Below are 21,261 nucleotides of genomic sequence, written 5' to 3'. Positions count from 1 at the left end.
TTTTAAATATTTCAAATGCTTGCTTAAAAACTCTTGGAAACCTAACAAAATATATTCTCTCAAATATTCTAGTGCAGCTTACAAACTTGATCAAATCTCTTATAATATAAGTTGTAAATTAAAAATAAATTGCCTACTTTAAGTTGAAATTAGTAGGCTAACTTGTCATTTTTAATTACCCAAGTCTATTAAGCATAAAAAATACTCTAAAGACCCAATAAACACAGATTATTCCTACATTAAAGTTCAGCATCAATACTATATATTTTAATTATATCATCTCTATATTTAATTCTAAATTTTGTCATGGTTGAAAATACACAGTACCATTAAGGGAAGAATTTTACCATAGCAGATCAGTAGGTTAAACAAGCTGGTGTTATTTTTCAGTCAACAGATTTCTTACCAGAACATAGTATTGTACCTCCAATTTATCCATCTGCAACAATTTTATCTGAAACTTTAAGAGTAAGGAACTCCATGTGCACACACCTTAATGGTGGTTCTGACAAAGTATTCATCCCCCACATCCAAGTTCAACCTGTGTCGGGAAAAGTTTCATTGCTCTCAAGTTCTGTACACAGGGCTACAAATTAAATAAAACGCTGATTAACAGGAGAAAAAAGTCATATGCAAGAGCTAGCAAAAGAAGTAGCTCATTAATGATTAAAGCTAACATACCTAGCTTAGTAAGGAGGGAGCTTCTATGAGAAGAAAGAGCAGATTTCTTTGGAAGAAACAAAAGGGCATTTTTTGGGAATAAACAGAAGACAAGAACGTGTGATGTTTACTCATGCAGATGTGACTGTTCCATCCATCCTTTGGGGCCTGGAATCTCCCCCAGGGAGGGGAGGGATTTATGGGAGATTCTCTCATGTTCTCCTTTCTGGGCATAGACTTGCCCCAAAGAAGAAAGTTTGTGCCAGCTTCATTTCCCAGAAATGTCTGCTTTTAGTCAGCTAAGGGAAGGTCTGAGAAGGTTTATTTCTGCATCTGTTGATTCTCAAACGTCTTCAGCTCAAAATATCAACCCTGGAATTCCAAGTGAGTCCCCACACCTGTTAAAGAATAATTTTAAAAGAACTGGGAGAAGGAAGATGAGGATGACTCATGTGAATATACAATCCAAATGTCTCAGAGACTTTATTTAACTCACTTACTAATGCGAGAACCAGGAAAGTGGTACAGATCATTCAAAGGAGAGCTCAAAACACATACACATATGTAGTCCAACAGGAATGCCGAAATAAAGTCTTAGTATATGCAAAAATGATTCGTATCTATGGGGAAATAATCAATGCATCTCACTATCTGCACTTCTGTTACAGAAAATCTGCATTTCTATGCGCAGTGATCATTTGCATAACTGTTACTACAGTTGAGAAATAGCTCAAAGATGTGAGGTACAAATGACAGGGCAGAGTGATCTCATTTTTTCTGCCCATTTCAACGTCTTTCACATTTTTCTCATTGGGTATCACGGGCCAGAGAGAAAACCAGACCCCCCTCAGGGGCAGCTGTATAGCTGGGTGACGTGCTATTCTATAAGCCTTTGCTTCTGTAACTCTTTGGGCAACTTTTGCAGAGCACTTCAGCGCCACTTCCACTTCCTAGTGCCGTGGTAGCAAGGCTTATTGCTGACTTGGGCACACGGTTCGGGGCTGAGGGGCTTAATCCCAAGCAGGGGAAGGAAGACGCTCAAGCAAGAAAGTCACGCACGTGGGGAGTCAGCACTGTGTGGGGCAAGAAGAGCACCCGTGGAGGGCAGAGGAGTTGCCAAGACAGTGATTATGTTAAAGACAACACTAGGCAGGTTTCTGGCTGTCAGAAAAAGCAGCAGTAGAAAAGTAAAGGTATAAAACTGTACTGAAAGTTATAGTGTTGGGTAGAAATTTGAGATGAATTTTTAGTTTTCCGTACCTAGAGATATATCAAGAAATAAATAGAGACGCCAGTGTGTATGTTTAAAATCATTCCTGTAGATGTGTAGGTATGAGTAACTGTCTCATTTTGCTGAAAAAGTTCTAGCATGATTTTAGAAGAGACATCAAGACAGAAGAGGGCTCATTTTCAAGACAGAAGAGGTGCTGTCTCTTCTATAATCATGCCAGCACCTGTTTTCCAGGCATATCCTATTGGGGGGGGCAGGAAATGTGATATATGAGTATTTCCTATTTTGTGTACTGAAGAGCCAGGTAGCAGTGATACCTCAGTATCATTGATCACACTTGCAACCCACATCTTGGCTTCTCAGTATCATTGTACCCTTAACTAGGGATATGATAAGGAAAATATAAATTGTTCTCAAAAACCTTTTAGTGCAGAAAGCAAGAGACTGTTCAAAGGATGATGGGCAAAATTCAATGGGACATGAAAGCTAGGTTGTAGGAGTTCTCACTGGATAATCTGAAACAATATGTGAATCAGAATAATAATAATAATTGACATACTGTAATCCACAGAATAAAATAGGAAACTATGAGTGAATTTTATAGACATAAATGAATTAATTGAAATTTTAACCAGGAAAGGCATTTTCACATAGTTTCAAAGTACCCCTCTTGCTATGGCTTGAATCTAGATGTCCCACCAAAGCCTCATGAGCTCATAGGTGGGGCTTTTTGATCTGGCTGGATCTATGTTATATGGTACTGGGATTAAGGCTGTGTGGCACTAAATTTGTCCACTGATTGGGATTATCATACTTCTGGATAGCATCACCCAAAAGGCAGGTATCTTGGATGGGATAAAATGAAAAGTCAGGCTGCTTGCTGCCTGCCATGGGCTGCTTTTCCTCTGTGTTGCCTCTCTGCTGTGCTGCTCTGTTTTGAGAACCAGCTAAATGTGGACTGAAACCAGTACAAACAGTGAGCTGAAATAAACCTTTCCTCCATTAACTTGTGGGTATTAGGTATTTTGTCTCACCAACAAGAAAAGTAACTAAGACACCTCTACAAAATGTTGATTATTTACCAAAGTGTACAGAGGGTATCTTTATAACTGAGAAGTTTGGGGGGATTACTTTAGTTAATGGAACAAATTAAGTAATGTAACAAATCAAAACAAGTAATGGAACAAATTTAGTAATGGGACAAATTAAAATCTTTCCCAATTTGATTGATTGAAATAGGCATCAGCTCAGTGATTTTTTTTTTGTCAATGATATCTAATCTGACTCTATCATAACATTAAAGACAATAAACCAGACACGTAAGGTTAAATATCATATGATTTATCCACGTGAGAAGCCCAAAATGTAAATAATTTAAACAGTAAAATAAACAATCGATGACAATAAATAGGGACGTAGACTTTGTGGAGATAGGAAGGGGATCTCAGGATGGGACGAAATGGGGGATAGGAGGACAGAAAGTAGAAAGGATCAAGATGCAATATGTATATGTACCAATTGCCCATGATGAATGTATTTATGATGAATCACAAACATACTCTACTAAAAATATTTTTTAATTTTAAAAATAAAATATCAACCAGGCACGGTGACACACACCTGCAACCTCCACACCCAGGAGGTGGAGGCAGGAGAATTGCTGTGAGTTTAAGGCCAGCCTGGGCTACACAGTGAGTTCAAGGTGAGGATGAATTACATAGTGAGACCTTTTATCAAAAACAAACAGATGAATTTAAAAATAAAATATCAATTCAAAGTCAGGAACATTATGATAAATAATTTACCTGCAATCTTCAAAAGTGTCAAGGTTATGAGAGATAAGGAAATACTGAGAAATGGCCCCAGGTGAAATTGAAGACTTGTGAGAATTAATCACAAGGGGTAAATCCAAACTAGATCGTCTTACTACAAAGATCACTTTGGGAGCAGCATGTCAACTTGAGTGAATGCTGAGGGTTAAAGCATCATCGTGAATCAATGCTAATTTCCTAATTTTAATGACTATAGAAGCATATCTATCCCTGTTTATGATTACACATGCCATAGCATTTAGGAGATGATAGAGCATCAGATCCGCAACCTAATTTCAAATAGTTCAGAGATTAAAAATGTTTTATATTATACCTGCAAAAGCTATCAGAAATCATATCAAAATTTAAATTATTTTTTTAAATATCATTAGGACTTATAATATATCCACTGAATCATCATGTCATGAAAATATAGAATTACTTTCACAATACAATTATTGAAAAGCTACATCTGCCATTAGATAAAAATTTAACAGATAGGACATAGGCCAGGGGTGTAACTCAGAGCAAAATCGACCGTTTAGCATGCTAGAGACCCTGGGTTCAATCCCAAGCACCACCACCAACACAACAATCATAGAAGTACAGTATTCATAAAAGTGAGTTATTGGAGACTTTTAAAACTAGCAGCATGAAAACAGAGATAGTGTGTTGTTAAGACTTCTTCACCTGGGATCTGTGGCTGGAGGCTGACAACTTACCAAAGAACTTTTTCAAAAATGTTGTGCATTAAAATTTGTTCTTAAAAAAATTGATAGAGAAATGAAAAGTCATTCTCAACAAGGATCAGTTTTGTATGCACATTTGAGATTTCTAAAGTGTATGATGTTCTGTGGTATACAAATCTCTGGGTTTTGCTTTGTTTTAATCAAATTGTTGGGAAAGTTATGAGTTTTTAAAAACTGTCACAAGTGAGAATACTGTTTACAAAACAGCTCACTCCGTAGGTTGGACAACAGCTCACTCCATAGATTGAACAATTCTATGCTCTAAAATAACCATGGAGAGGCAAAGCCAGACATAAATGCATCAGTTCTCTATCAAGTGTAAATTTTATTGTTTTTAAAAGGTCTCTTTCTATTTTACAAAGGAAATAGTCACTTTTATCCTTTTCATGCTTTGATTATAGACCATATGTACATAAAATAAATCTTAATGACTATTCAAACTGTTCTGTTTTTTTTTTTTTTTCAGAAGTACGAATACTGTAAAAATTTCCAAAGATTTACAAACTTGGTAAATACAATAAGCAACATAGTTGCAATTGGAGTCTACAATAATCTTGGAAATTATATAAATCTGATATTTAAAAATGCTAAATCTGATATTTAAAAATCTGACATTTAAAAATGGTTGATTTATGTCCATACAAAATCTTCTACTAGGCTGTTTTCATAATTGCCCAAACTTGGAAGTAACCAAGACATCTTTCAGCAGAGAATGGATAAATACATATTACCAAATGAGAAAAACCCCTCTACAATGCCTATGTGCTATGCAATTCCAATTACATGGCATTCTGGCAAAAGCAAAGTTATGGAAACTGTAAAAGTTCACTAGTATTGGGGGATAGGGAAGGATGAATAGACAAAGCACAGAGGATTTCTAGGGCAGTGGTACTGCTCTGTGTGATACTATATGAGCAGAAAAAGGGACGATTCCTTCAGGCCCATAATGAAAGATCTTGCCCAACACCCCTACAATAACAGACAGGTTAACAAGAGAAAAGTATGACAGATTTATTTGATCCTAGTTTTACACAACGTAGTAATCTTTAGATTGAAGACACAGCATGCAGGAAACTGCCCATTATTATGTTTAAATCTGATGAAGCGTGGGCAGCAGTGTGAAATGTGACTGGGCAATAGATGTGACCAAGTAGAAAAAGACAGGGGTGCAGCACCAAGACCTGTCTATCTATCCAAGACTTTCCTAGCCTCTCCACTGTAGCACTTCTTTTTATTCAGTAGGGGACAAGACCTTCCCCCAGAAGTAGGGTTTTAATTTCTTTATGGCCAACAGTTCCATGGGAGGGCTGGGGAAAATTAAAGTAACAATTTGAGGGTTTGAGGCTGGTTTGGGGGCAACTGGGTTCTGGTTTTTATGACCTGCTCTGTGGAATTTCAATTTCTTGGAGTGCTTCGAGGGAAAGAGGCAGGAGGACTGAATTCAGGCAGCAACTTGCCTTCTGAGGTCTTCACTTTAATGTATTATTTTCAAACCTCCAAAAAGACAATACTGGTGGGTAAATGTAATTAGACACTCATCAAAACCCCCTGAAGGTACAAAGTCAAGAATGAGCCCTAATATCAAGCACAGAGGACACTGATATGTTCATGCGCGTTCCTGGGTAACCCATGGGCCACTCTGGAGGGGCCCAGGCTCGGTACCTGGGGGAGTGTGCAACAGGGAGGATGTGGAAATGTCTACACCCTCTTGTCTGTTTTGTGGTAACCCTAAAACAGATTTCAACATGAAGTCTACTTTTAAAATGGCATTGTTACCCTTCAGAGTGAGAATAAGATGGTTGCATTGCATGTAATCATATATCTGTACCATTTCATTCTTACTTCAGTAGCTTCAAGATAGTGGTTTCTTTCACAGACTTTTTATCTATGTGTTTAGGGAAAAATTTTTGCTCCTTATGTTTGCGCCTTTAATTTTTTCTGTTTCATAAGTACTTTACAGAATCCCAAACCAAGCATAAAACCATATAATGGCAGGGATGTTCTTTACCATAGATCTCTATTTTTGCAGGAGTATAAGAGTAAAGAGCACGGGAGAAGCCAGGCAAAGTAGCACATGTCTGTCTTTCCTTCTGGGAAGCTAAGGAAAGTTCAGGCCCAGTCTGGGCAATTTAGTAATTCAGAAGGGCCCTGTCTCAAAATTAAAAAAAAAAAAAAGAACTGGGAATGTACCTCAGTACAGAGATGCTAGGTTCCATCCTCAGCAATATAAGTAAGAAAAAAAAAGCAGCAGGGAACCAACTTGTGATGAAATTCCATTATTGCTTTTTGGCGTTGATTAGGGGTCTGGTGTAGACAGATTAAGGTGTGCCACTCTCAGGAGCTCCAGAGTTTTATTGTACTCTTTCTTCTATTAAGTCCTTTTTTGTATGGGTGTAGACACATCAAGTCAAGAGATATTTCCATCCTTTAATTTTAAAGTGGCCTTGGACACCTAGAGCACATTCTTCCCTAGAAATATGGCAGCAAACAGTGACAAATTTCTCTCAACAAAATAAGTAAAGAAAAAAATAGGTATCTACTAGAAGCAATTTCACCTAGCAGTAATCCAATACACATCTGAAGCAGAAATTCCAACATGACTCGAGCGCAAATTTCCAGAAACGAGTGTGAAGAGGGGCAGGGCAGTGACAGAGGAGGAGCTTGGAGCTTGGGAGAAAGGGACAGGCAGAATGAGGCCAGAGGGATGGGCTTGGGCCTGGCAAACGTTGCCTGGTGGCCAGTGGAGTGGGTGTTACACTGAACCAGAAAACCCACATGATGAAGCTTGGCATGATACATGTGATCTGAACAAGGCCCAACTAGAAGCAGTCCAAGGATGGACCCTCGACTGAAAGTTTTCCCAACAAGAGCTTGTGGTTTGTTTCCCTTGTCATAGGATTTCTCCCTAAGTTGACTCTGGCAGGGGAGTAAGGGGTTAATCTGATTGAGGACAGTGTCCAATGTGCCTTGGAAGCTCATCAAATCTTTGTCATTTGTAAGAGCCTTACTGGTTATTTTCTGTTCTCTCAGGGCAAGCACCCATAGAGCTAAGGCAGACAACCACAGCTAGCAGGGACGCAGGGAGCAAAACCCAAGTTGGATAATACAAAATATGTGAGCTAAAGTGGAAGCAAGGACTGGGATACACAGCCTGAAAAGGCACAAAACTCAGGAGGAGTAATAAATTGAGGTATGGAGCGATCCTATGAACGGTGTCCTTGGGCTTCAGCCATGTGTGGACTGGTCAGCATCCAGAGTGACCAGAGCAGGGCTTCAAGTGCATTGTCTTTTCAGAGCGAGCACTGGAGGAGCTAGGAGGTAAACTCCAACAATCATCCAGGTGGGCTCTTTTAACTCTGGAATGGTGAATTTAAGGCTGGATTTCTGAAACTTTAAGAGCTCTAGAGGTAGTTAATATGCACCTGAGTTATATGTATGTGGAAGTATGTCTACAGGTATAGGTGGTCTTTGAGCAAAATTTTTATGGAGTTAGTTGCAAGCTGTTTCCCATAGGGTCATGTTTCATTCAGCTTTTTTAGAGCTTGTAGTCTATATGCTATGTGTAGTTTTGCCAGTTTTGAGTTATCACTGCTACAAATTCAGGCCCATTATGACTGCCGGTGTTCAAGCGTAGGCCCTGTCTGGGGAAGATTTCTGACAGCAAGACCCTAAAAACTTTTGTTGCCCTCTCAGTTGGGATAAGCAATGCCTCGGGCCAGCCTAAGTAGGTGCATGTAAGCACCAGCAGACATCTATTAGTCCTATACATCTTTACTTTAGTGAAATATATCTGTGTATCTGATGGAGGTTGGTGTTGGTGACACAGATGCTGAAGACTGAACTTGTTGCAGGATTATGGGTGCCAGCACTGCGGCTTGAGTTTGCAGAACATATGGTGGGAGTGGGTCTGGCTCTGATTAAAATAGATCTTCTGGGAGTACTGAGTAAAGTTCTTCTGGCTGGGATTGATATTTCATTCAGTCAGATCCCTGGAGGGGGCTTAGCTCTCTGGCTTTGTTGGTGGTAGGTATCCAAACAGCAGCAGGAAGCAATAGCATGAAAGCTTTGGCCAAAATAGCTTTGTCCAAAGTAACCACAGCATATATAGCCTTCAGACTCCATTGCAAAGAGCTATTTCCATCTATAAAAAGGGGGTATTCAGCATCTGTCAGAGAGTTTATTTCTAAGTCTGGTCATCTCAAGAATAGTTTGTCAGTCAGAACCAAGCAGTAACGGTCTGGTGCGTTCAGCTTGGTGGGCAGGACTGAGTGGTCCACAGTTATTTCAGGAGGTCCAGTAGAGCATGTGGCACCTGGACAGTGAGGTCTCAGCCTAAAGTGAGCTTGTCGGTTCTTTGATCAGAAGAACAGTGGCTGTTAGAGCAGTGAGGGAAAGTGGAAAAGCAACCCTTAGTGACTGGATCCAAGAATTTGCACAGGTAGGCCACTGGGTGCTCAGGCTGACAGTATGAGTGAGCATCATTGTTTTTGTGAACTCAAGGATACAGATTTTATAGAAGCCAGCAGCTCCAAGAAATTTGCAGAGCTTTTTCTTGTAAAGAGTTTCTGCCAGATATTACAACAGAGATTTTGTACTTTTTCAGCAGGCAGCTTGAGTGCTATTAATCAGAAGTTCAGTGATATTTTGTGCTGGGAAACTAGTAAGTTGAGCTGAGGGCTTCCCAAAGGGGGGAAACAAGTTTATAAAACTCTAGGAGGTTGAATCCAGGTTTGTTAAACTTGAAGTTCAGAACTGGGGTTTTTTCATTTAAAGGCAAAGAGGGGCTGGCTGACAGAAGCCAATCAAAGTCAGAAGAAAGCATTTTTTAAGTCCAGGCAAGTGTATCAGCAGGCTATGTATGTCAGAAGACTGAGGCAGTGTATACAGAGGGCAACAGTGGCAGCATTAATATTTTGGAGATCTTGAACTGGCTTTATAGGCAGGAGAGACGTATTTTAGCAGTTTGACAGTCTATAAACACTTTGCAGTAACAGCCTCTCAGAATTCCAAACTGCTTGAGGTGGCTGAGGTGTGGCTGGATGCCTGTGTGCTTCCCATGACATAAGATACTGTCTGAGGGTCGCACAGCATGGTTGGTGGTCAGGCCTGGAGGCAAGTCTTTGGTCCATACCTATGAAAGGAGAGGTTTTAGAATTTCAAGATTGAAGTTTTCTGCCATAGGCTGGTGCAGGCATCATCTTTCTTTCAGGGAATAGTCAAAATTAAAAGTTCAGGATTAAAAGAGAGGGAAGCTGACTGGCTTGGTGCAAAGGAGATGTCTTCCCAGACTGCAAGTTTAGAAGAGGTGGAAGACAAGAGTCCTATTTGCCCTGATGGGGGTAACATCTTGACAGAGGGAAATTTGAAGGAAGTTTTACCAAGAAATTTACAGGTTTTGCCCTGACTTTTGCCATGACCATGAGCTCTTGAGGACTCAGTTTAATAGAGCTTGGTCTGTCCTACCCATTCAGGCCAGACAAGACAAGGAGAGGTTCAGGTCTGGGTGTGACTGGATAGTCAGGTTTCTTTGTGTCTCACAGACAGAGGGAGCATTTATGTTTATGTCCATAACCCTATGACTCATAGTCAGAGGAAATGGTCTATCAGACTGGATTTTCTTATGGACATCAGGTGCTTTTCTTTATCAAGTTTCTGGGTAACAGTGTTTGATGGGATTTTTGTCTGTTCTGTTTGATGTCCTTGAGAAACCCTTGACTGATTTTATGTTTCTAGGTGGGACAACCTTTGGGAAAGGCCATGGGAACTCATTTGTCAGGGCTGAGAGTCCAATTTTTCCTCAGTTAAAATGTGGATCTCAGAAGGAATTGCTGGTGGTCATCTTGGTGGGTGTTAAATGACGCCATCTGACCCAGACAGGTGTGTCTGGGGGTGCAGGGTGCTGTGGCCAAATGGCTAGCAGGCAATGGCTCCCTGGAACCCATTCAATTGGCTGGAAGGAAACAAGTAGGGAGCTGGGTGCCAGGTGAAGCTATAAGTATTGGCAACAACTGTGGGGGCCAACAAGTGTGTCAAGGTGGAATTCTCATGAAAATAGATCTCTTTTTTCTTTAGATGCAGGGAACAGCAAGTTGATTTCATTTTAACTCCATCAAGAACTGTGGGTTTGAACTAAATAATTTCCATTTCTGGCTAGTTACATGTGTGTAGTGTACCCTTGAATGATGGCACAACACACAAAGGGTCTCTCCCCTCAAAGAGAGACCATTCAGATCCCCGCCTGACCATGCCCCTCATGGGGACTTAGGTGGGACTTAGCTAAGGAGGGTGCAAAGCCTCTGTTATGCCATGTGTCAATCACTGTGGAACCGCAGGTGAGGGCCCAACCAGCCACCAGCACCAGTGCTTCCCAGTCTTGGTGCGCAGATAGACCAGCCTATTGCTTGTTCTGTCTGTTCCACTCACTCACACATTCATTCAGCAGGCACTCAGAGGTTACACATTCCTACCCACTTCCTTTGAGGGTCAGCCTGACTAACGAGGGTTGATCAGACTCTCCTTCTGCTTGAGCTGAGCAGGAATGACAGACAGACTAATGGATTGCCCCAGGGATCTTGCCTGAATCAGGCAGAAAGGCAGACAGACAGACAGACTTCATCCTCCTCCCATTGGGATCCAATATGAGCCACTCAAGCAGGGAGCCAGGAATCCTCCTCCAGATCTCAGAGGGGACTCAAGATATCTCAAGAGCACACCTTCCCATCAGGACATACAGAGGTCTTTGCTCAGCCCGCTAGGGCCATGACTGAAGACCAAAGAGGTCAGTACATCGGTCTTCCTGGCCAACGCACAAGATGCAGTGTCAAGGAGAAACACTGAAAATGTCATCCAGAATTTGGAGGCAGATTTATTTCACCTCCACTGATCAGGTTCACTCCCAAAATATCAAGTCCTGATCCCTACTGGTTTGGGGCTTATACGGGATCAGCAAGCAGGAAGTACAGAAGCAGTGTACTTGGCTGTCTTTGATTGCTTCCTACAACGTACATCATAGTGACCATCTGTGCGTCACAGTGACCAGCTCTTTCTAGGAAAGAGAAGTCAGGAACTTGTAACAGGAACTGTTATCTGGGCAACTAACAGACTGCAGGGAGGCGGGGTGCATTTTCTGCTGCATAAATACCACATTTCCTTTGTCAGTTCACCTGTTGATGGGCACATAAGCCACTTCCCAGATTTAGCTATAATGAATTGCACTGCTAAAATCATGGCTATGCAGTAACATGATTAATCTATCTGTTTAGGGATGATTCCTAGAAGGGGAATGGCTAGGTCAAATTTCTAGTTTTAGTTTTCCTGAGAAATCTCCATATTGACTGCCATAGTGGCTATAGTAGTTGAATTCTGACCAACAATGTAAAAGGGTTCATTTTTCCCCATACTCTCACAAGCATTTATTATTTTTTTTTTATTTCTTAGTGATAGCCATTCTTTCTGGGTTAAGATGGTATCTCAGTGATGTTTTAACTTGAATTTCTCTAGTGGCCAATGATGTTGAGAATTTTTTCATACATTTGTTTTACACTTGTACTTCTGAAAAGTTCCTATTTACTTTGGTTTCTCATTTTTTGATTGAGTCTTTTATTTTAAGGGTTTAATATTTTTATGTTCTTTATATATTCTAGATGTTACTCCTCTAAAGAATAGCTGGCAAGATTTTTTTTTTCCAATTTTGTAGGTTGTCTCTTCAACTTGTAAGTCATTTTGGTTTTGGTTTGTTTTGTCTGAGTTTGGTTTAGTTTGGTTTTGCTGTGCAGAAGCTTTTTAATTTGATGTGATTGCATTTGTTGATTCTTGGTATTATTTCTTGTGCTCCTGGGGCTCTGTTCAGAAAGCTCTTGCCTATGCCCATGTCTTCCATAGCTTTGCCTATGCCCATGTCTTTACCTATTTTGCCTTCCAGTGTGGTTTCCATTTTCACATTTGGATCTTTGATCCATTTTGATTTTAGTTTAGGACATGGTAAGATCTATGTGCCTGATTCAGTCTTCTGTACGTGGATATCTCATTTTCCCAGCACCATGTATAAACAGGCTGTGTTCCTCCCATGTGTGCCTCTGCATTTTAAGTAAAATCCTCATTCCTCTGCCTTGTCCGTGGACCCTTCTCTCCCTCTTCAGACCCAGGTGGTGCTGCTCATCCCTGCTTGGCCAGCTCCACTTCTGCGTCCTTCTCCAACCCCTCCCGTACCTGGGCCCCTTCACACCTCAGCCACCTCCCCACTCCCCACTCCTGCTCCTCCTCCCTCCACACCACAGCTGGCTTCCTTTCCTTCCCTCAAGTCTCAGCTTAAATGGCACCATTTTGCTGCAAACCCCCCACCCTGCCTTGTCCTTTTTAAAAGCCCCGGCATAGAGTTTCCGTCACATCTCACTGTCTCCCCTTTCACACCTCTCAGACTTTGCTGAACTTGTTTGTGGCCGTGTTCACTTGGTCTTCCCCAGTAGCTGTAACCTGCACCAGAGCAGAGGTGCAGTTCAGGATGCTCTAACCCTCTCCGGCCCACAGCCCCGTAAGCACATGACACATGCTTTCTTGTTGCTGAGTCCTCTACCTCCAATATCAGGCTAGCCCTGATTTTCAGCCCATAGTAAGAATGCAGTAAATCCCTGATTCTTTAAATTATTAGCTGAAAGCTTTTTGTTGAAGAGAGGAACTGAACTGACATGTAATCTACGAGCAACAGTTCATGTTTTTAGAAAAAGAGGGATAAAGCAGGGGTGGTGTCCCCCACCTATAATCCTAGCACTCTGGAAGGCTGAGGCAGGAGAACAAAATTTCAAACCCAGCCTGAGCAACTTAGGGACTTAGCAAGACTTTGTCTCAAAATAAAAAATCATGGAAAGGGTTGAGCATGTCGCTTAGTGCAAACGCCCCAGGTTCAGTCCCTGGTACAACACAAAAAAGAGATGGAGAGGACGTTCTAAACAGCACAAAGAAAAGCAGAGAGAGTCAGAGCCTGGCATTGTCTGGAATCACGGGAGAGAGCATCCGACAGACATGAGGGTTTTTGGAAAGTGTTTTCTGGAGAACAGTAATTTGCAGGCTGTACCACCCACGGGGGTAGCTGGGTGTTTAGGACTAGGGAAAGCCTTCTGCCCAGTCCTTGTGTGAACCTTCCTCACCCACGTCCTGCCTCCCCTCCTGTCTCCCTCACAGTCTCCCTTGGGCACGCACAGGAGGTCAAGTGTCCCCTGGGCTTCTTCCCCTGCGGGAATGTCACCAAGTGCCTGCCTCAGCAGCTGCACTGCAACGGGGCAGACGACTGCGGGAACCAGGCTGACGAGGAGAACTGCGGTGAGTGCGGCGCAGACGCGGTACCCGCGGACATTTCCCTGTCCGGGACAGAAGTGCCAAAAGAGCAAAGTAAACCCAAGTGCAAACTGCAGGTTGCTGAAGGGAAACTTCCATTTAGTTCATTCGCTTAAAACAGCCATTCCCTGAGAGACTCCATCGTCCTCTAGGTAACCAGGTCGCTGCCAAGATTTCAGGAAAGCAGTGCCAGTACCCACTGTGGGTGTTTTAACCTGACAAGCCTGCCCGGTTTGTGTGTTAGAGGCAGAAAAGCATAGAAATTCCGAATAGAGCTCTGGAGCCTGATTTCCCAGGCTTGAACCTGGGTACCACAATAATCAATGACATAAATGTGAGAACATTTCCTAACCACTCTGTGCCTCAGTTTCTTATGACTGTACCTATGCCGTAGTTATTTGGGACAATTAAATGTAAAAAAAGGAAGAAATCTCCAGTCGTAGGGCAGACAATAAAAAACACTACCTGTGGTTCATCTTTGTTTTGTTTACTAATACTAGGGAGGAAAAGTGAGGCTTCCTAAAAAGAAAACATATGTAACTGTAACTTACCTATCATTCACGCACCAACCTTATAAGACTTGACCTTATAAAGCCAACAAGTAAGGCTGCTAGCCAACAAGCGTACCTGGGGAAATAATACTCCATTGGGATTTTATTCAAATTTCTGAAACTTCAAAAACACGAATTAACAAAGGAACTTGAATTTCTCGGAGCTAGCTTCCTAGAAAAATAAGCCTTTGATCAATAATGTGAAATCACAGGGTTAATCACTCATGAGGAAATACACTAGTATGTATGGTAGTATGTATGGAAGTATGTGTGTTTACCGTCTGCCCTATGCCTGTGGAAGACATGCACAGCAATGATAGTATTCAAACTGCTGCATGGATATACCCTAAGAAGCTGCTGTTTCAGTGCCTTCGGCTATCCAGGCTTCTTACAGTCTTACAGTGGAGGTGTTAAACTTCTGTTAAGATAAAATAGAACGTAGACCAAGCTTGAAAATTCCCTAGCCATAGGCGACCTATGCAAACCTTGAACCAAAAGGAATCTAAACTGGCTATGTTCTTGCAAATGCCTCTGGTAATCCAACATGAAATAAGAATCATCCTAAAATGTTACTCAGTTATCACTTTTAACCAGTCCACTGCTGTGCAAGACCTCCATTGTAATAATCATGTGAAGATTCAATAACTTTGTCATTTCTGCTTTATAAGCCATCCTATAATACACACCCTTGACCTTAACCACGTGGGTGAAGTGTCCCTAACGGCTATCTAGGCTGTACTCTTGCTTATCTCATGAGAATAAACTACTTTCTCCCATGTTGATGCTCAAGCCCAGGGTCTCTCACAGGCTACATAAATGCTCCACCAGTGAGCTACAACTCATGCCCCCAATTTTTTACTTTTCTAACTCAATCTGCTTATGTTTTGGGCACTTCTCAGTTTAGATCACTGTCTCTAGCTAGTGGCAATAATTCAAGCATAATCATACTATCTAAATTGGTGAGCTAAAGCTACCATTACTTTTGATTTAAAGGACTATAAACATTTCTTTAAAAAAGTAGCTTTCTGCTGAAGTAACTGAATACTATGTAGTTTTTTCTTTAAAAAAAACCACAGTAAAACAGTGTTCTGTACCCTACTGTCCACTTCTTTCTTGATGTACTGGCTACTTAGAATTCTGGAGGGACAGAGGGCCTCCCACCAAATGAAATGGTCTCAGAAAGCAGAATATGGAGCTGGTACCTGCTCCAAATTCACCACCAAAAGTAGGTTCTCAGTGGGAAACTTTTAGGAACTTTAGCTTTAGTGCTAAGTTTCAAGAGACGAAGTAACTAAATCAGCAATCCTTACAGTTATGATCCTTAAAGATGCCATATTCTGCAATGAACAATTCAGAAGGAAGCAGTGAAACACTGCAAAAGTGAGAGCAAACTTGAGAGTTGGGCATAAATTCTGGCAATGAAGAGAAATAGAGTGGACTCTTTTCTGTAAAATAGACATAATAAGCATCCCTGTGTCCATGAGTTGTCAAGAGGACTCAATAGATAATGTATTTCAGATGTTCAGCAGAAGACAGGTGGACACGCTACATGTTGTGTGCCTCCAAATTCATCTATAGGCATCCTCCCCATGATGTGTGCTGCCAGTCATCTGGAAGTAGAAAAACGACCTCTATTCAAAACCTCAGAACAGCCAGTTGACATGCTGTGTCCGTTCCTGCATAGGCAGGAACTTTCCAGGAAGGATGGCAAAATTTCATCACTATCGTTAGAATCCAGGTGATGAAATTTATAATGTTGAGTTCTTTCTGCTCACCTCTCATCGCCTGAATCTCCTTGTCAGCTGTGGTTTTCATTTCTCTGTTTTATTGTATCTGGATAACTTATGCTATCAAAGCTATACATTGGTAAGGCATCCATATTTAAACTAGGCTTAATGCTCATTAAATTAAATCAGAAAGTCCTTCTAGAATATATAGACTTCAAACATATGTGAACAGGCAGTGTTAGATGCATTTGCAATTAGGTAAAGTACAGTATTTTAATCTATACACACACAAGAAAAACCAACAGTTAAAATGATCATTTACAATTTCATAGTACATTGTCAAATAAAACTTCTGTCTTAAACAGAAAGGTAAAACATCACTCAAAGAATGATCCTTTATTCTCATAAGCTATTTAAACATTGTCACCAAAAAGGATTATTTAAATCATGTTCATCCTTGCGAGGAACTTCCTACAATAACTTTTATAAGCACCGTTCCTGTGCTGTGCGTCCTGGCCGCCATGTCCTAAGTAGATGTGCTCTCCCGAGCCCTTCTGCCATGATATTCCTGCTTTGGATTGAATTCCCCCAGCCCACGAACTAAATTAAACCTTTCATCCTGTAAGTTGTGGGTATGGGGTATTGTGTCTCAGAAACCAGGAAGCTAATACAACTTCCCAATAGCACCATAGGCTGGGATCCAAGCTTTGAACTCACAGACCTTTTAGGGCACACATCCAAATTACAGAAGCTTGATTAGTTGTTTTTGGGGAGGAAAGATAATGCCTATTAATGCTATTAATCATTATGTGATACTGCCTTCAAACAAATCCCTTACCCATAAAATTCAAATTCTATGGGTACACCTCTTGACTCATTTTTAAGCAGTTTGGTAGAAAGACTAAATAAGACATTGTTAATTTTTTTTGAAAAATATTATACAAGAGATTGGGTGAATGATAGGTAAAATGGTAAGAGTAATTGTCAATATTTTATAGCACCTACTAACTATAAGGAACTATTCTGAGAAATTTATGTACTTTTACCTGTAATCCTCATGACGCCCTTTGAGAAAGACACTTTTAGTTTCCTCTAATGACAGGGGAATAGAAGCCCACAAGTATACTTGGTAACATTCAGTTCTCATCTTCCAAGGAATATGAAATCTTTATTCTTGTAAACCTTAATTTTTCTATGGTCAAACTTTTCTTCTATTTCAAGCTCCTGCACTTCCAAGTGCTAGCAACTGAAACTCAGTCAGTCCAAATCTCCTTCATTTCTGTCTCCTGGGATTGCAGCTGAGCCCAGAAGTCTCTGTAGTGCTGGCGCATGGTGTGGGGCCCCAGAGCTAGAGGGTCCAGCCGTCTGTCATCATAGGATGATCACAGCATCCCCTGAGATGGGCAGAAATGAGCTTGTGCCCTGCTACCTGTCATCACCCCGTCATCACCTCCCTGTTGTAGGCACTGTCACGTGCAGTGGCCTCCTGCCTGCAGCCTTGGCAGCCAGGGCTTGAGGGAAACATTTTCCCATTCCTGAACCAGGCTGAGCCCTGGGCAACTGTCACGGCCATGTTTAGGTCCATCTGTCTCACCCGTATGGCCATTTCCCCTCTACTCCTCCTGCATCAAGCCGGGCTGTATAACAATTCCGTGGTTCCTGCTCCAAGGCTGTGTGTAATCAGCAAAGGCCGCCCCTGCTCCCAGAGCACAGAAATCAATGTGGCAGATGTGTGCTTTCCCCCAAATCCTGTCCAGGGGCAGAAGGAAAAATAATTCTACTTGCGCTCTCTGGTCCAAGTCTCTTGCCCAGTGTGTGAATAGTAAAACCCAGCTCTCATCTTTTCTGATTTTATAAATTTAGTATCAAAGAGCAAACTTAAGTATTTGCAAGTCAAGTACCAAAAATTTGACCTTTGTTCTCTGCAAACTTCTGTGTCATTTCTTCCAGGCAATGAAAGTGGAAAATTCTAGCTGCCTCAGATAAGAAAAAGACAAAAGGGGGCAAAAATTGAAGAGAAGAAAAATTTTGTAATGCTCTAGAGTCTGTTCCTATTACTGGCGTGGCATTTGCTAATCTATGAGAATTAGATAAGCAGTACTTATTTATGGGTGTGATGGTGATGATATTTATATTTTAAAATAAGATTAGAACACTATTTGAACTATATTCAAGGACTCTTTAAGTTTTAATTCATCCTGCATTTAAAATTCTGAAACATAAATATTCTATCATTTCCTAAGTAAGCTTCTTACATAGCTATGAGAACGAGAGCAAAGCCAGGCAGTTCGATATGGAAGTCAGGAGTTCTCATTTCCGAATATACCATTAAAGTTGATGGTTTGTCCCTCTTAGGGTTAAAAGCACAAGGGTAAGAAATCTATGTATTAATATATAATCATATGTTTTATGTTTGAAAATTATTAGTTTTCTATTTGTTATTCTCAAAATCATGTAAGCTGCAGAAACGTTGGCTTTTCTAAAAACACAGAGTGTTTCTACCTTCAGATACACTTTCCCGTGCATATCCTGCTCTGCTCAGAGCCAGGCGTGGTGGGAGGCTCCTATTTTCTCAGCTACTCAGGAAGCTAGTGCAGCAGGACTGAGCCCTAGAGTTCAGAGGCAGCCTGGGCAACATAACAAGACCCCATGTCTAAAGAAACAAAAATCAACAATGCTTAGATGATATTCAGGTTACTATTGTGCACTTTTTCCTCTCAGAACACTTCCTACCAGATAGGAAGACAGCTTTTAGTGGCCTCATTTTATATTACAAAATGCCCAGGATAATGTCACACCCCTGACTTTTTCAAAGGTAGCCTCCAAAGCCACTAAGGCCAAAGAAAAAGGGATGTGCCTTTTGCCAACAAACTGCTAAGCCTTTAAATTTCAAGGAGACCACAAAAACCAGTTTGATGTGTTCCTCTGCCTGGCGCACATCCCCAGGCTTACCCTGATGGTCCAGGACACCTGTCCTCCTGGCAATTATTAGTCTGTGACCTACAGATGCTCCAGCATTTCCCAAGAAATTTGAGTGAACATGTGAGAACCGGGAATGCTCCACTTAGCCAAAATCCAAGCCTTATAGGTGAGTCTGCTGCTCATGCCTGAGCCAGTAGCGTCTGTGCTTTCTAAGCACTCAGATGTTTTTCTCCATTTTAACAAGTGACATCGACACATCCTGCCTGGATCTGGCCACCTCTCTGGCAGCTACATAAGACCCTCAATTTTTTTTAATTGAATTAAGTTTATTGGGACAATTTAGGTATATACAACGATCGCGTTCATCATGGGGACTTTGCACCTGTATATAATATACCCCCATTTGTCCATCCCCTGCACCTCTAAAAGCAAATCCAAACATCAAGAGCATCTAAGAATGGCCCTGAAAGACCTTGAGAAGATTCTGAAGCAGTGCGCAGCTGCCGGTCCCTGGATCCATACTTTGAAAGCCAGTCATCTAGGCTGATACTCTTCTCACGCAAATGTGTGAGCACTTTCCAAAATGGATAAAAAGACATCAGATGAGAAGGGTTAAACAAATGAAAGGTATTTTTATTGTCCAAATTCTCAAATCCCAAGTGAAAACGTTGATGCAGAGTTTCCTAAATATGTTTCAGCTCGAACTCCTTTCCCAAGAGAAGCTTGATGTACCAGAGCAATAAGTTACCACAGCCAAGGAACTCGGACCTGTCCCCTCCCCAACCAAACTACATCCCCATTCCACTGTACAATTCCACGGGAACCTGACATCAAAGACAGGGAGGAGGTACATCCTCCAGAGTTCAAACTGGCCTACCTACTTCACACTCCCATAGGGCTAATTTTAACTGGTATTTGATACAAAGGTAATACAGATGGTCTCCAACTTACAGCGGCTACACTTCTATGTTTTCAGCTTCACAATGGTCTGAAAGAAATAACACACCCAGTAGAAACCACCCTTCAAATCTTGTTGGTTTTGAGTTTTCATTTTTTGTAATCCTGGTGATCAAACCCAGGGCCTCCCATATGCTAAGCACATGCTCTAGCTCTGCGTTTCACCACCCAGCAGCAGCTGAAAGGTCAAATTTTGAATCTGGGTCTTTTTCTGGGCCAACCATATGCAGTAACATCCTGTCTCACGAGCTGAGCAGCTGCAGTGAGCCGCAGCTCCAGCCAGCCACTTTGCTGGAGAAAAAGAACATGTCCATCTGTGGATTGAGGGTCTCTCCATTACTATATGAGCTGTCCTCACGGCTGTGTGAGAAGGCCGCTAGCCGACAGGACAGAACTTGTAGTGAGCTCCTCCAAAACTTGCTCTCAGTTCACCTAGTACACATAGAAACACAGACTTCTAAGTCCCGTACTCTCAAAGTTAACCAGAACCTCCAGGGAGAGAGCCTGGAATTCCGTGTTTTTGATGAGTAACCCAGATCCCAAATTTGCTTTTAGCATAGAAGAGACTGAATTTCCTCTGTGGGATGTTTAAAGAAATAGCTCCTTGCTGGGTGTGTGGTAGCAGAGGCCAGTGCTCCCAGGACTCAGGGAGGCTGAGGCCAAAGGATCACAAATCTGAGGCCAGTCTGAGCAATTTAATGACTTAGTGAGTCTCAAAATAAAGGCAAAAAGGTTTATGCACACAGCTCAGTGAGAAGGGCCTGGGCTCCTTCCCCAGTGCTGCAAAAGAGAGAGAGATGCGATTATTCATTTAATCAGTCAGCGAATATTTATTAAATTCATACAGCATATAAAACCACATTTTTCTCGGTCCAAGTTTTTAATTTTTATTTAGGGAAGCACTACATCTTTTTAGCTAAAAGTTCTTTATTAATGTAAATTGTTCTTTATACTACCTCAAGTTACCTCAAGAAAAATCAGAATCTAATTTTAGCAAGGCAAACAAAAGCATGAAAAACCGTTCTGCTCGCTGCCCCATATGTTTTAAAATCTGACAGCTATAGGACTTAAAATACAGAAACCAACACCAAAAGCTATTTCCTGAAAAATGCTACCTTTCCAGCTCTGCAATTTTGGCAACATTATCTATAGTCTATATTCCTGCCTTCTGGTAGGAGGAAGTAAAGGATAAGAGAAGAAAATGCCTGGGGAAGGCGCAGGAAAAGTAAAAATCAATTACTAAAAAGCTCACTTGTTTGAGGATGTGGTTATTATTATTTTTTTTAATCTCCACAAAATCTATGCTGTGACCTGAGGGAGCAT

At 41.3% G+C, this 21,261-nt stretch overlaps 1 protein-coding gene across 6 annotated transcripts in view; it reads left to right on the top strand.

Annotated features, from left to right (window-relative positions):
* The window catches only part of Rxfp1 (relaxin/insulin-like family peptide receptor 1), a 102,111-nt gene that overhangs the window by 30,782 nt on the left and 50,068 nt on the right, over nucleotides 1-21,261 (top strand). For 5 of the 6 annotated variants that reach the window (XM_013522861.1, XM_005400937.2, XM_013522859.1 and 2 more), the window contains exon 2: nucleotides 13,629-13,766. The exons of the other annotated variant lie outside the window; for it this stretch is intronic. In XM_013522861.1, coding sequence (XP_013378315.1) covers nucleotides 13,629-13,766 — 138 coding nt within the window. The remainder of the gene's footprint in view (nucleotides 1-13,628; nucleotides 13,767-21,261) is intronic. 6 annotated transcript variants of the gene reach the window in all.

The sequence above is a fragment of the Chinchilla lanigera genome, unplaced genomic scaffold (assembly GCF_000276665.1).
Source record: "Chinchilla lanigera isolate Chin_1 unplaced genomic scaffold, ChiLan1.0 scaffold00070, whole genome shotgun sequence".
NCBI classification, from domain to species: Eukaryota; Metazoa; Chordata; class Mammalia; order Rodentia; family Chinchillidae; genus Chinchilla; species Chinchilla lanigera.
Note: the sequence above shows the minus strand (reverse complement) of the source record. Positions and strands in the feature narration are given on the sequence as shown.